The sequence below is a fragment of the Silurus meridionalis genome, chromosome 22 (assembly GCF_014805685.1).
Source record: "Silurus meridionalis isolate SWU-2019-XX chromosome 22, ASM1480568v1, whole genome shotgun sequence".
NCBI lineage: Eukaryota > Metazoa > Chordata > Actinopteri > Siluriformes > Siluridae > Silurus > Silurus meridionalis.
The window spans coordinates 15,921,214-15,933,878 of record NC_060905.1 but is presented as its reverse complement, the minus strand read 5'-3'; the positions used below and the strand labels follow the sequence as shown (position 1 = coordinate 15,933,878).

Genomic DNA, 12,665 nt, shown 5'->3' with positions numbered 1-12,665 from the left:
GTATGCAGCAGTGATAACAAGCTAGTCAGCTAATGCTATGTCAGCTAAGTAATGACACCTTCTCAAAACCGCAGTTAGCATAGTAATGTGCCTTCTTTCACTGATTCGAACGGTGCATCGGCAAAGAAGTAAACACCGTGATGCATCGATTTAAAAAAGATTTTTTAAATATATAATTATTAGTACATGCGCTATACTTATTATTTAGAAAGTGAACAATATTTTCCATGTAGATTGATTTCTCCTCGCTAAAACCATTCCCTCAGCAGCACTGCCACTACGTGGATATGACAAATCGCAACAATTCGGAGACCAAGGCGTGTCCTGAGAGTCACATAGAGTATGGATTAACATGGCAGAGGTAGAGCTGCATCTTCCTGCAGACACAACAGGAAAATAACTTTTTAAAATTGATTTAATTATTAATTTTTTTTGCACTACAAAGTTGTGTTTTGTAAAAGGGGCTATGCCCTAAAAGTCAGAAGGTGCTTAAGTAATTTGATAATTTGTTGTCAGTCTGAACCAAAGAACTAAAATCGGACTATTTGTACCATATTGAATTGTATAACATCATATTTTTTCCATTGTGTTGAATCAATTTGTAATCGGATCGCACTGCATCGTAATGGGGGTGAATCGCATCGGTAGCTGCTTTACATGTTTCTTTAATGTATCGTTTTGTTTGCTATGCATCGATATGCGAATCGCATCGGCCTCAGTTATCGAGATGCACATTCCAAGTGCCTGTATATTTATTGATCTAAAGCCAATACTGCTTTAAATGGATTCAAAATCGACACACTGTTCACGGGGCGGTCGTTTTGATTTGACGTGACTCTGTAAACAGGGAAGGAGCTTGTAGTTGAGAGGAGTTTGTTTAGGTCTACTATTCGAGACTTGAAATTTCAGTTTGTGGGGAATGTTTTTTTTTTTGTTCCTACCAGTTGTACATGGGGAATTCCAACCTCACCTCTTCCTCCTTTTGAGGGCGGTATTTCTTTTGTCCTGATTTTTTTGTCCTTCTTTTAGTCCCACTTTGTATTATCTTTATATTTAAAAAGTAAACAAGTATCTATAACTGGGACACGCAAACTACGGCCCGTAGGCCAAATACGGCCCACCCCAACACATTTATAAAGACCCTCTGAACAATGCCAGAGACATATTTTGCTAATGTAATTTTTATATCTGTTTTACTCATATCATATCTATCTTTGATGATAAAGGTTGGCTTTCAAACGAAACTTTCCCTTAGTTATTAACATAGCTGAATTATTTGTTAGATTCACCCACCAACCAACAGAATGGTACATTCAATATAACCTGAATGTTATATATTAATTGCTATTGAAATCATGAAAAAATGGCATTGTGATAGTAATAATGCTTATATAATAGGTTATATATCTCTTGAAAAGTAAAGCTCTGGTCTGTAATAACTTATGACTCGACGCGTATGATTAAGATTCACTTTAATGCGATTTCTTATACATAAATGTGACAAGAACTTCTTTAAGTATGGAAATTTGAATCAGAATTTTCACAAATGTCATATTTTCGGTTCAACTGCGCTTGCAGAAACATACAGGAACGTCTTCTGATCCTGTTTAAAGATGATATGGAATAAATACAAGAATATACAATCGAGTCTAACCCCAGCATTAGATCATTGTATAAGTAGGCAGACAGTATAATTTCCTTACTTTACCTAATGTTATACTATCACACACACACACACACACACACAGCTCATTTATTCCAGACTGCACCCAAGAGCTTTGTAGATCTGCATGAAGAAGGTCCAGATCCTCGAGGAAGGTTAATGTTATTCTGATCCTACAGTCGTATAGATCACACAGAGGCAAGGCATGAGGGAGGGGGAAAAAGGCTCAACTGATGCTGTCCAGAGGGAAAGCGAAGAGCTCGGAGCAGAGATGAGCATGAGGCGAGCGTTTTAAATCGCATAGAGTGTTCGATACGTTCTAGCTACTCGGAGGAGCTCTGTTAATCTGCCCACTTCCACCGAGAAGCAGTTTACACACTACCCAGAAATCCTCCCCGGAACGATGAACGCGACTGGTGATGCAACAGCAACCCTGGCAACCGGCCCTCTGAAATGTCTGGAGATTATTATGGGATGAGTCATGCTTGATGGATTCGAATAGACCGCTTCGATGCATACTACGCTGACTGGAAAGCCTCTTGTTTTTGTCACAACACGTTACAAAACAAGGGATTTGAGAGTGTAAACAGGTTCACACACATGGGGGGAAAAAGATGACCGGATGGAGAGCTGAATGATTTAATACGACATCTGGATAAGGGCAGGGCATTATGTAATAATGTAGGCTCGTATATAAAGAGAGATCTTTCTTTTCGAAAAACACTTCCCAAATAACAAAACTTGCTCCTCGTTGTACGTGGTCGGCCATGATGCACACGTGAGCCTGGATACCACGGTTAACTGAATTTGTCCTCCACGTACTCACAACCTGACGTTCTTTTTTTGACACTTTTTTTGTGTTTTCCTTTCTCTCTCTCTCTCTCTCTCTCTCTCTCTCTCTCTCTCTCTCTCTCTCAAAACAGGTGTGAATGAGAGCTAGAGCCAGGCATCTGTGAGAGGCTTTGAACGCCCGACACCGCAGCAATGCCGCCCCCTCCGGACATCCTGAAAGTGGCCATCGAGTGCACAGGGATCATCCCAAAACTTATGGAAATAGACCAGGTTAGTGCAAGAGGACGAAAAAATATTCCCAATAATATTGTCTGAATTATGTGAAGTGTTTTTATGTGACTGGTCGTTAACTGCTGATGGGTCGATTTCGTCTGATAAAACAGGTTTATTTTTACATTGTGTACATTTTCTTGTTTTTTTTGTATTTACTATCGATGCAAAAGGGGTTCAAGCAACAAATTCTATTCAACAACATTAGTAATAAAACGATACACCTGATAAAGATATTTTTCCAGTGTGTGTTTTCGCCTCTTTTTTTGTTTCTGTACAGGGCAGGAAGGAAGTAAATGTAATTCGTTACTGTACTTAAGTAGCTTTTTCACGCATCTGTACCTTACTGAAGTATTTCCATTTGGGGGGACTTTTACTTCACTACATTTCAAAGTCAAATATCTTTTTAAAAACTTTAATCAATCACGCAGCGAGCCACCAATCAGTGTAAAGCATGCTCCGTTTTGAATTGTCTTGATTGGTGTACCAACATGCAATGCAGCATGAGATCAACAGCAATTACAACAAATTACAGCTAATTATTGAGAGGAATAAATGACTCGACTCGAACTCGCCACAACACACGTTTGCACGTTTTTTTTTATTTATTTATTTATTTATTTTAAGTTGTTGAAAAGACGGTTTTAGGCTTCTGATTATTGTAATAGAAATCAATCAGTGTTTGACTCATTAATATCGTTCTATTAATAGCTTGCTGTGCTGAGAGTTGTTTAAGCAAAGAGTCTTGTAACAAAAACGAAATGATCTTTGTAGACATAATAAAACATAGTAGTTTGGTTACTTAAGTACTTTTGTACTTTTACTCAAGTGAAAGTTTTTTTCCTGGAGTCATATATGACCTACTGTATCTCCACTTTAATATAACTACATGGAAAATCAGAAAATCAACCAAACTTGGTGAAAAATAAAAAAAATAATTAAGTGTACATAGAAAATAATGTAGAAATATACATAGAAAATAAGGATTTAGATTAAGGATTTAAGCATAAAAGCGTTCTATTATGTTTTTTAAAGAGAAAGCAGGTCATCAGAGCTTATTAGAAATCTACCTCTCCCATGTACAATCAGTGCAATAGAGAAGATGAGGTGCAAAGGCAGGAAGTTAAGAATAACACTGCGGTCAGAAAATTCAAAGGGGAAGATGCATTGGCGTATCAATTACACATACGACCATTTATTTCCTCTTTTGTGTAATTCTATATATGAAATGAATACCACTGTTACATTAACACACCAAGGTGATTTTATGGCCCCAGTGTAAACCATGAAAATGTTAATAAAACTAAATTAATAAATTAATAAATTGTGATTGATGAATGCTTAATGGAACACTGGATCAATAGTAATTTGATACTTGGATCAGTATAAATATTGATATCAAAAAAGTGAAAAACAAGGACACAGTTGAGCCTCAGGTTATAATCCGCTTCTCGGTATTGTCTTTGTTCTTATGTGTCAATGTCCTTATTATGCAAATGTACGTTCACCTTTTACATATTCTACTTCTGTTTTTTTTTTATTTATTTTTTTTATTATTTTAATCCACAGAAAAAGCCTCTGTCTGCAATCATCAAAGAAGTCTGTGACGGGTAAGGGATTAACCGTTTTTTATTAGCTTCTGCTTTACCTCGGCTGTTGTTTTGATACAATACATATTTTGAAATCGAAGTGCGACCGCATCACTACTTCGCATTTTCCGTCTCCAGGTGGCAGCTGCCGAACCACGAGACCTACGCCCTGCAGAACGCCGACTCCACCAATTTCTACATCACTGAAAAGGTGCCACAAGAACTCAAAATCCTGAACAATTTAGCATTTATTTATTTATTTATTTATTTTATGCGCGTGCTCATAAAAATTTTCTTTTTTTTTTCTTTCACAGAATCGCAACAACATAAAAAATGGTTCCATCCTGCGCCTTACAACATCTCCTGTGAGTAGCAGATAAGGATTTTTTTTTTTTATTATATATTTTTTTGCTTAGCGGTTCAGGAGGGTACTCACAACCCGAGAGACTCGTCTTTATCCCTGCTCCTGCTTTGCTCTACTAATCCCCAGCACGTGGTGGCTGATGGGTTGGAGCGCTCAAGCTTCCTGAAGCGTCAGCTAGAATCAGGGGTCGGCTGCAGATGTTGTTCCTCAGTTGCTTTACCAGCAGCTGAGTGGTGAAAGCTCTGAGGAGGGTGTACTCCTGCTCATAACAGGGAAAGCAGAGATTTCATAGAGATGCTGACTGAAGGAGACGAGTGAAAACTAGGGGTGTAACGGTACACAAAATTCACGGTTTGGTACATACCTTCGTTTTTAAGTCAAAATTCGGTGCAGTTTGGGGAAAGAAATACATTTGTGAACAGTGTACATATAAAAAAAAAAATAATAATAATATATTAAAATTGAATTTGAAGTATAAATTACTGACGTTTTTCCATTTTGGGAGATTTAATGCAAATTAATGCAATACACTTGTTTTTTTATTGTTAAAATTAAATAAAAGATATAATGGGCACAAATCAAATAGATTAAATGGAAAAATTAAATTGTTTGCATTTGGGTAATACAGATGTGTACATAAATGTGTATAAAAAAGATATGTTAAATTTAACTGTTCTACTTGTACCTGCATTTAAACTGGACTAAACAAACTTTCAGTCTGCCACTTAATACTCAAGTTTGACAGGGAACTCATTCAGAACTATATTTGGCATGTAAAACAAGAATTACATTTGGTACCGTACCGAAAGTACTGCACCGAAGTGAACCGTTGCATCCCTAATGAAAACACATAACCGGTCAGCAAAGGGGTATAAAGTACAGGATTCTTGGTCTGAGGCTAAGATAGATTTTTTTTTTGTATAGCTTTTAATGTAATCAAATGAATGGTGTTCAAAGGAAGAACAAATTGTCTTAGGCTCAGTATGATTTGCATACTCTTAGTGTCTTCTATGAGAGATGTGTTTCCTTTATTTGCCGTATGTTGGTCCTACCCCGATCAGACATAACATTATGACATAATAACATTAAACGGTGAAGTGAATAACACTGATTATCTCTTCATTATGGCACCTGTTAGTGGGTGGGTAAAAGTAGGCAGCAAGTGAAAATTTTTCCTCAAAGTTGACGTGTTAGAAGCAGGAAAAATGGGCGAGCGTAAGGATTTGATTGACTTTGACAAAGGCCAAATTGCGATGGCTAGATGACTGGGTCGGAGCATCTTCAAAACTGCAGCTCTAGTGGGGTGTTCCAGGAACAGTGGTGAACCGGTGGACAAAATGTTACTGTCCAACATTAGTGAACTCACATGGCGTCATCTCAGGTTTAGGGTTAGTAGAGCAAAAGTGAAATATATAAAGCAGGCAGTTCGGCATGAAGTCTCCATGTGCATGTGTGCCAGCAAATCTTTGTTTAGAAAACGGTGGTCCGTTACAGAGAGCTAAAATTGTAACAATTAGTTAGTTTTTCCTTTGGGATAGCTGCCATTGGATCATGACAAAAAATGCGAATAGGTATCAATGCGAATGAAATGATAATTGAGCGTTTGTTGTATAGCCCCGAGCGCGAACGCATTTAAGTTTATGTACAAGGTGCTATCGAAACATTTCGAGACTAGCGCGCCACAGATCTGGTCGCTTTCGCCGAATATCCTCTTTCGGGTGCCTTAAAACCTGCCGATAGAACTCGCTCTTGATGTTCTGGCCCCTAGGGACGAAATCCCCATGCACAAAGTTGCACTGTGCCGCTAAAAAGACCTTCGAACGACTGGTTAGCACATCGACGTAAACGTAAATATGCACAGTTTAACGCAGAATTTCACGTTTGCTGTCCATGATTAAATCACAGACGTGGTAACACGCGCGGTCAGAACAGCACCAGTTGCACAGCCCCCCGATGTACACCGGACGTCTTCTGTCACACTGACTTATAAAGGTCGGTGCTCCCTGTGACTGTGCGTGCAGCCTTGTGCTGCCATCTGTTGGCGTGTTACAAAACTAGTCTCGAAGCTTTTTGAAACCACCTTGTATGTCAGCCAGCTATCACTAAATAGCGTTCAGCTTCTGTAAAAGGAAAAGCCGCTTTATATAAAGATGATGCTCCTATTCACACCCCTAATTATCTCTGTATAGTCTGTATGCTGGTTTATTTTTCTCTCCGGTCGTACTAGTCTGGAGAGTAGCAATAAATCAATGGTGTATGCGTGTGTAACACGTGCGTGCATGTGCGCGCCCTGTTGGCGTGGCTCCCAGGCCCAGATGGCACAGCAGCTGCATGAGCGCATCCAAACCGGCAGCCTGGATATCAAACTGGACGCTCTGAAGGACTTGGCCAACTCGTCCCGAGACATTACCTTCGCCCAGGAGTTCATCAACCTGGACGGCATCTCGCTGCTCACCCAGATGGTAGAGAGCGGCACAGAGTAAGTCAACCTTTCCCTCTAAACTCGCTATTCTTAACGTTCGGGGTTTTTTTTGTTTGTTTTTTTTCCCCACTGTGCCCACGCAGCAGGACCGAAGCTGAGTCACACTGCAAGGCCCACTGACTTGTACTGTTATTTTATGAACGAGTAGCGCTTTAGAATCTGCGACTACTGAGTGGCAGTGGCTATCTGAAAAAAACATTTTAAATAAACAGGTTTCGAGGTCTTAAGAGCAGAAGTAAGTTCACAATAGAGAGGACATATTCTGCTATTTCGGGCTCCTTTGTACTTTTTGCAGTAGTGCACGTGTGTGTGTGTGTGTGTGTGTGTGTTAAGAAGTGTGTCTGCAGTTTCACGGCACAGTGTGGTTTGGCCTAGTGGTTTGTCCCAATTCAAGCGTGTCTAGACGGTCTCTGAGGTGGAACTTTGCAGGCTTCGTCTGTCTGATTCCTCATGGGGAACCTGCAGTAACCTGGCTGCAAGATCACCTGCCATGATGAAGAGGAATTTTAAATCGGGGAACAAGAACGAGAGAGCGCAGGAGGAACCAAACGCAGAAAGGAATGAAAATTATAGCCCTCGGATTGTAGGGCAGTCAATGCATACGCTTATTGTAATTAAAAAACCTTATCTGAATGCTACATGAAAGGCTAAATAAAAATTGGGTTCTATCCTATAGAGGAGGATAGATAGATTTCGACCGATACGGAGAGCTACATTGGATCGTACTTGCCAATAACCGATTAATCAACCGATAGCTTTTAAAATAAATACTGGATTAAAAAAAAAAAAAAACACTCCATGTAAAATAGTACTGAACTTTGTTACTGTATAAAAAAACTTTTTTTATGAAACGGTGTTAATGAAATAAATGCGAATGTATTCATTATATAAATACATATAATTATATAATAAATACATTATAAATAACGAATATAATACAGCGCTCTTTGTGCAGCCTCGCGCGTAAAACTAAACAGCACGTGGTGTCAGTAATTTACCCCTAGAGGCCGCTCTTGTAAAGACAGCGGACCTTCTCAGTCACTTCAGCAACCTGAAAAAACTATCAGTATGGATTTTTTAAAAATTTTTTGCCGATAGTTCCAGTTCTTCTGGTACTGATTGTCTTTTTGTTCTGCAGGGAATGAATTCCACCCTCTGTAATGATCATTTATAGTAGATTGAAGTCTGGGATTTGGCCTGGTTTAACTATACAGTGGTAATACAAGACACTTATTGGAGACTTCTTTAGCTAAATCTGAAACTGTGCCATATACCCTTTTTCTCTTAGTAAACATTACATTGTGACTATTTTCTGGGCGGAGCTTAGGTGGAGGCAGAAAGATTTCTGTCCGCTTCACTAATGCTATAAAGTCCGATTTTATCTGACTGCCCAGGACCACAAACTTAATTTTAAAAAGTAAACTTTTACAGTAGGCAACAAGAGCTAATTGTATGAGAGTGAGAAGCTAATGTCCACCTAGCTTACTATCTAACTGGCGAGCTAGCCTTTTGATTGGCTACTCCCTTAGCAAATGTAAATACCCGAATACACACCTGACACATAACAACTGCCTTTACACTGTTAACTCTCCTCTACAGTTGCCATAAGTACAAGTGGAGAAAGAGAGAGGTAACAGTTTCCTTTATGTTCAATCTCTGGTAATTATCTAGCAGTTAGCTAACTTATACACTAATAAAGTTAGCGTTAGATGAGCAATCACTTTACTTGTTTCCCAATTTCTGATCTGCTCGCATGCATGAAAAATCTTTATACATTTACATTAAATTTGCGGCATTTAGCAGACGCCCTTACCCAGAGCAACGTACAAAAGTGCTTTGAGTCTCTAGCAATGAATAAATCTTTACTGGTACGCCAGATTACAAACTTAATATAAATATAACTCTTGAATTCTAGAAAGCAAACCTGGAAAGTGCTAATTTAAGTATTTCAGGAAGAGGTAGGTCTTCAATTGTCGCTTGAAGATAGTCAGGGACTTTGCTGTACGGACATCTAGGGGAGGTTCATTCCACCACCTCGGTGCCAGAACAGAGAAGAGCCTTGAAGTCAGATTTAACACGTCGTGGAGCTTCGTTTTGGATCATTAACAGTGGACGAATAGGGTTTAGAGGTAGACCTGCCAGCAGAGAGTTGCAGTAGTCAAGCCTTGAAATGACGAGACTGAACAAGCACCTGGGCAGCCTGCGTGGAGAGAAATGGTCAAATCCTTTGGATGTTGTAGAGAAGAAATCGACAGGAACGAGCCACATTAGCGACATGTGGGAAGAAGGACAGTTCATTGTCCATAATTACCCCAAGGTTAAGAGCAGTGGCTGAAGGGGAGAGCAGAGAGTCATGAAGTGTTATTTGGAGCTCTTGACCTGGAGATGAATCACCTGGGATGACCAGCAGTTCTGTTTTGCTGGGGTTAAGTTTTAGTTGGTGAGCACTCGTCCATGAAGATATGTCTGTCAAGCATGCCGAGTAACCAAACCATATCAACAAAAGGAAGTAGTTTCTTTAACCTTATCTGATGTGACGTGTGCGCTGAGTCTTTTTGATGATTATTCTGTCACCCAAAAACACAAGAAGATGACATTTGCATTCTTTGTGCAGCCAAATCGAAAGGGTCTGCACTCCAGTGCACTCTTAGTGCCGGTCCCAAGCCTGTCGCCCGCTGTGGCGACGCTTAATGGGAGCAGCTAAAAGTAGTACAAGGAGATATGGCTGGATTTTAAATGCCATTCATGAGCGCATTATAGTATAGTATGTGGTAGCTCAGTGGTTAAGATGAACAAACTCCTGAACAAAAGGTTGTGCATTTAAATTCTACCGCTCTATACAAAGCAGGCCTTAAGCATGGTTCCTAAGCCAGTCCATTAACCCTTAACTGCTCAGTTGTATGCATTAGACAATTGTAAGTTGCTCCTGATAAGGGCGTCTGGCAAATGGCGTAAATGTGAAGGCAAATATAAATGTAAATATAGTGCCCTACACCAGTGGTCCCCAACCCCTGGGCCGCACACCGGTCCGTGGGTCAATTGGTACCGGGCTGCACAGAAAGAATACATAACTTACATTATTTCCGTTTTATTTATTATCTGATTCTGAATGATGTTATATTTTAAAAAATTACCGGATTTTCTTCGCCACATCTGTCTATGACTCACTCTTGATGTATGTCATGATGCCTCGGTCACATGTCTTACCTCCATCCGCTACCTTCTTAAAGGGGCTCCGGCCGCTAACACATAATACATTACCACTACAGGTCCTTTAGACCCCTTTAGACCTCTCTAGTCATTAGTGCATGCTTTGAATACTCCTTTATACTAAGCGTTATAGCCTTTTGAAGCTTTAGGTCACAAGGCCACAAGTTCAAATCCCAGCACCACCAAGCTGCCACTGCTGGGCCCCTAAGCAAGGCCCTTAACCCTCATCTTCAAAGAGTCTCTGAACAAGGGCATCTGCCAACTGGCGTAAATGAGTAAATGAATGTGTATTTTGTGTATAGTAAAGAAAATGTAAAAATGTACGATGATATGATTTCTGCTGAATGTTAATATTTAGGATGCGAAGCTTCCAGTATCTGTATAAAATACAAAACAGTAAATGAATATTTAATATTCAGATACTGAATCTTTTCAGCCATGAGGGGATGTCAGTTTTATAGAGAGAGAGAGAGAGAGACCTAGGGCGAGGCGAGACTGTATGTTGATGCTTTTCAGTACTGACGCACTCCTGCTTCTTTATAAAGCGCTCTCTCGTGTCTGAATGGATATGAATGTTAATTATTGTCCGCCAGTCCCGGCTCAATCTCATCCAGGGTGGTCAGCCTCAGGACAGCATGGAGCCACTCATCGTGGCCTCTGTGGGGGTGGTATATCATGCTTTTGTTTTCACTTACACGTTCTCTCCTAATTATTCCTCCCCCCATCAAGCAGTGAAGAGCAGGAAAGCAAAATAAATGTTGTCTTTCTCTGCTCAGTTTTTCCAGGCAGATAGTTTTCTAATTTGATGCTGCTGTGGAGATGGAGAAATGTTTACCTAAGGCAGCTTGTTTATGAGCTCTAATTTTAAGAGTTGGGTGAGCAGATTGTTGTTTTTTTTTTTTTGTTTTGTTCCACACAAGAGAAAAAAGCTCCATATAGGGACATGGATTTATTTTACCCCACTGTTTTAAACCTCACAATTTTTCGTTTTTTCCCCTTTACTCAAAGTCCTTCCAAAACCACTGTGAACTGGTTTCTATGGCCGCACCGTACATAAAGCAGCTCTGTGTCAACATCTCGTTTCCTCAGAGAGTCTCTGTGTGGGTTTCTGTGCAGTCCGTTCATACCAGAAGGCACCACAAGGACCTCGCACATATACTGTATGTTCACGCTTTGGCCAAGAGCGAACATTCCTGCCACAGATTCCTGCTGCGCACTGACCATGCTGTAATTATTCCGGAGGCCGAGGCATGACTGCGCTCTCGAGGGCACAGAAACCGGGCTCCTCTATCGGCTTGATGACATCATGGGTGTGTGTGTGTGTGTGTGTGTGTGTGTGTGTGTGTGTGTGTGTGTGTGTGTGTGTGTGTGAGAGAGAGAGAGAGAGGCTGGTTGAGCAATAGGACGTCGCCCTCTAGTGGCTCTCTGGTTGTATGAAAATGACTGAGAGAACAGTGCAAGGCAGTGGGCCAATTGTGCTGCCACATGATCTGCTTGACAGAACAGAACATCATACAATCTGTCTTATACAAAAAATTTAACAACAATTGGATTTAATTTATATACTAGGGGTGTAAATGCTAATTCTACACTATGTATATCTGCTCCAAATGTGTACAGTCAACCCTTGATAATCTGCAGTTCGGAAATCGCTACTTAAATTTGCGGGTTCCCGGACTAACAGCAAGTTGCGGAGTATCTTAAAATTGGCGGGAATCCGCAGCGGTGACCGAATGTTTGGGAAAGTTAGCAATAACATTTTAAACAGTGTATTTGGTCAAATACTGTACAGTAAACTGAAAATTCATGGATTTTTCTTTTATGAGACGTGCACACAGGATAACGTTTTTAAGCACACTGACTTATGAAGTTCGGTGCTCCCTGTGACCACGCGTGCAGCCTTGTGCTGCCATCTGTTGGCGTGCTACGAAACTAGTCTGGAAGCTTTTTGATACCTCATATATCTAATCAGAGCCAGATACCATGTAAACCATGGCTTTTAATAAAACAAAACGATGGCTGCCTCGTATTTGTATTTCAGATGAATGTTTGAATTGATGCCGATTTATATTTTCAGTTACACCCCTAATATATACAATTGGAAAAGAATTATGCACATTATTATGGTTATTGGAATATTTATCCAGTGTTACAGCTCCGATCCTGCAATGCAATTTTTCTTAATGCTAATTTCTCATTTATTTTGCACACGCCTACGTAGATTTCTATTTTTTTTTTCTTTCAATTTTCTTTATTCGTTTTTTCCATTGTGTTACGATTCAAAACGAGTGCTGA

The 12,665-nt window shown here is 39.9% G+C and overlaps 1 protein-coding gene across 6 annotated transcripts in view; it reads left to right on the top strand.

Moving 5' to 3' along the window:
- Window positions 1-12,665, top strand: part of elmo1 (engulfment and cell motility 1 (ced-12 homolog, C. elegans)) — a 112,676-nt gene that overhangs the window by 46,975 nt on the left and 53,036 nt on the right. For all 6 annotated transcript variants that reach the window (XM_046834457.1, XM_046834455.1, XM_046834452.1 and 3 more), the window contains 5 exons: window positions 2,587-2,725; window positions 4,295-4,335; window positions 4,453-4,525; window positions 4,629-4,679; window positions 6,988-7,157. In XM_046834457.1, coding sequence (XP_046690413.1) covers window positions 2,648-2,725; window positions 4,295-4,335; window positions 4,453-4,525; window positions 4,629-4,679; window positions 6,988-7,157 — 413 coding nt within the window. In that variant the 5' untranslated portion in view covers window positions 2,587-2,647. The remainder of the gene's footprint in view (window positions 1-2,586; window positions 2,726-4,294; window positions 4,336-4,452; window positions 4,526-4,628; window positions 4,680-6,987; window positions 7,158-12,665) is intronic.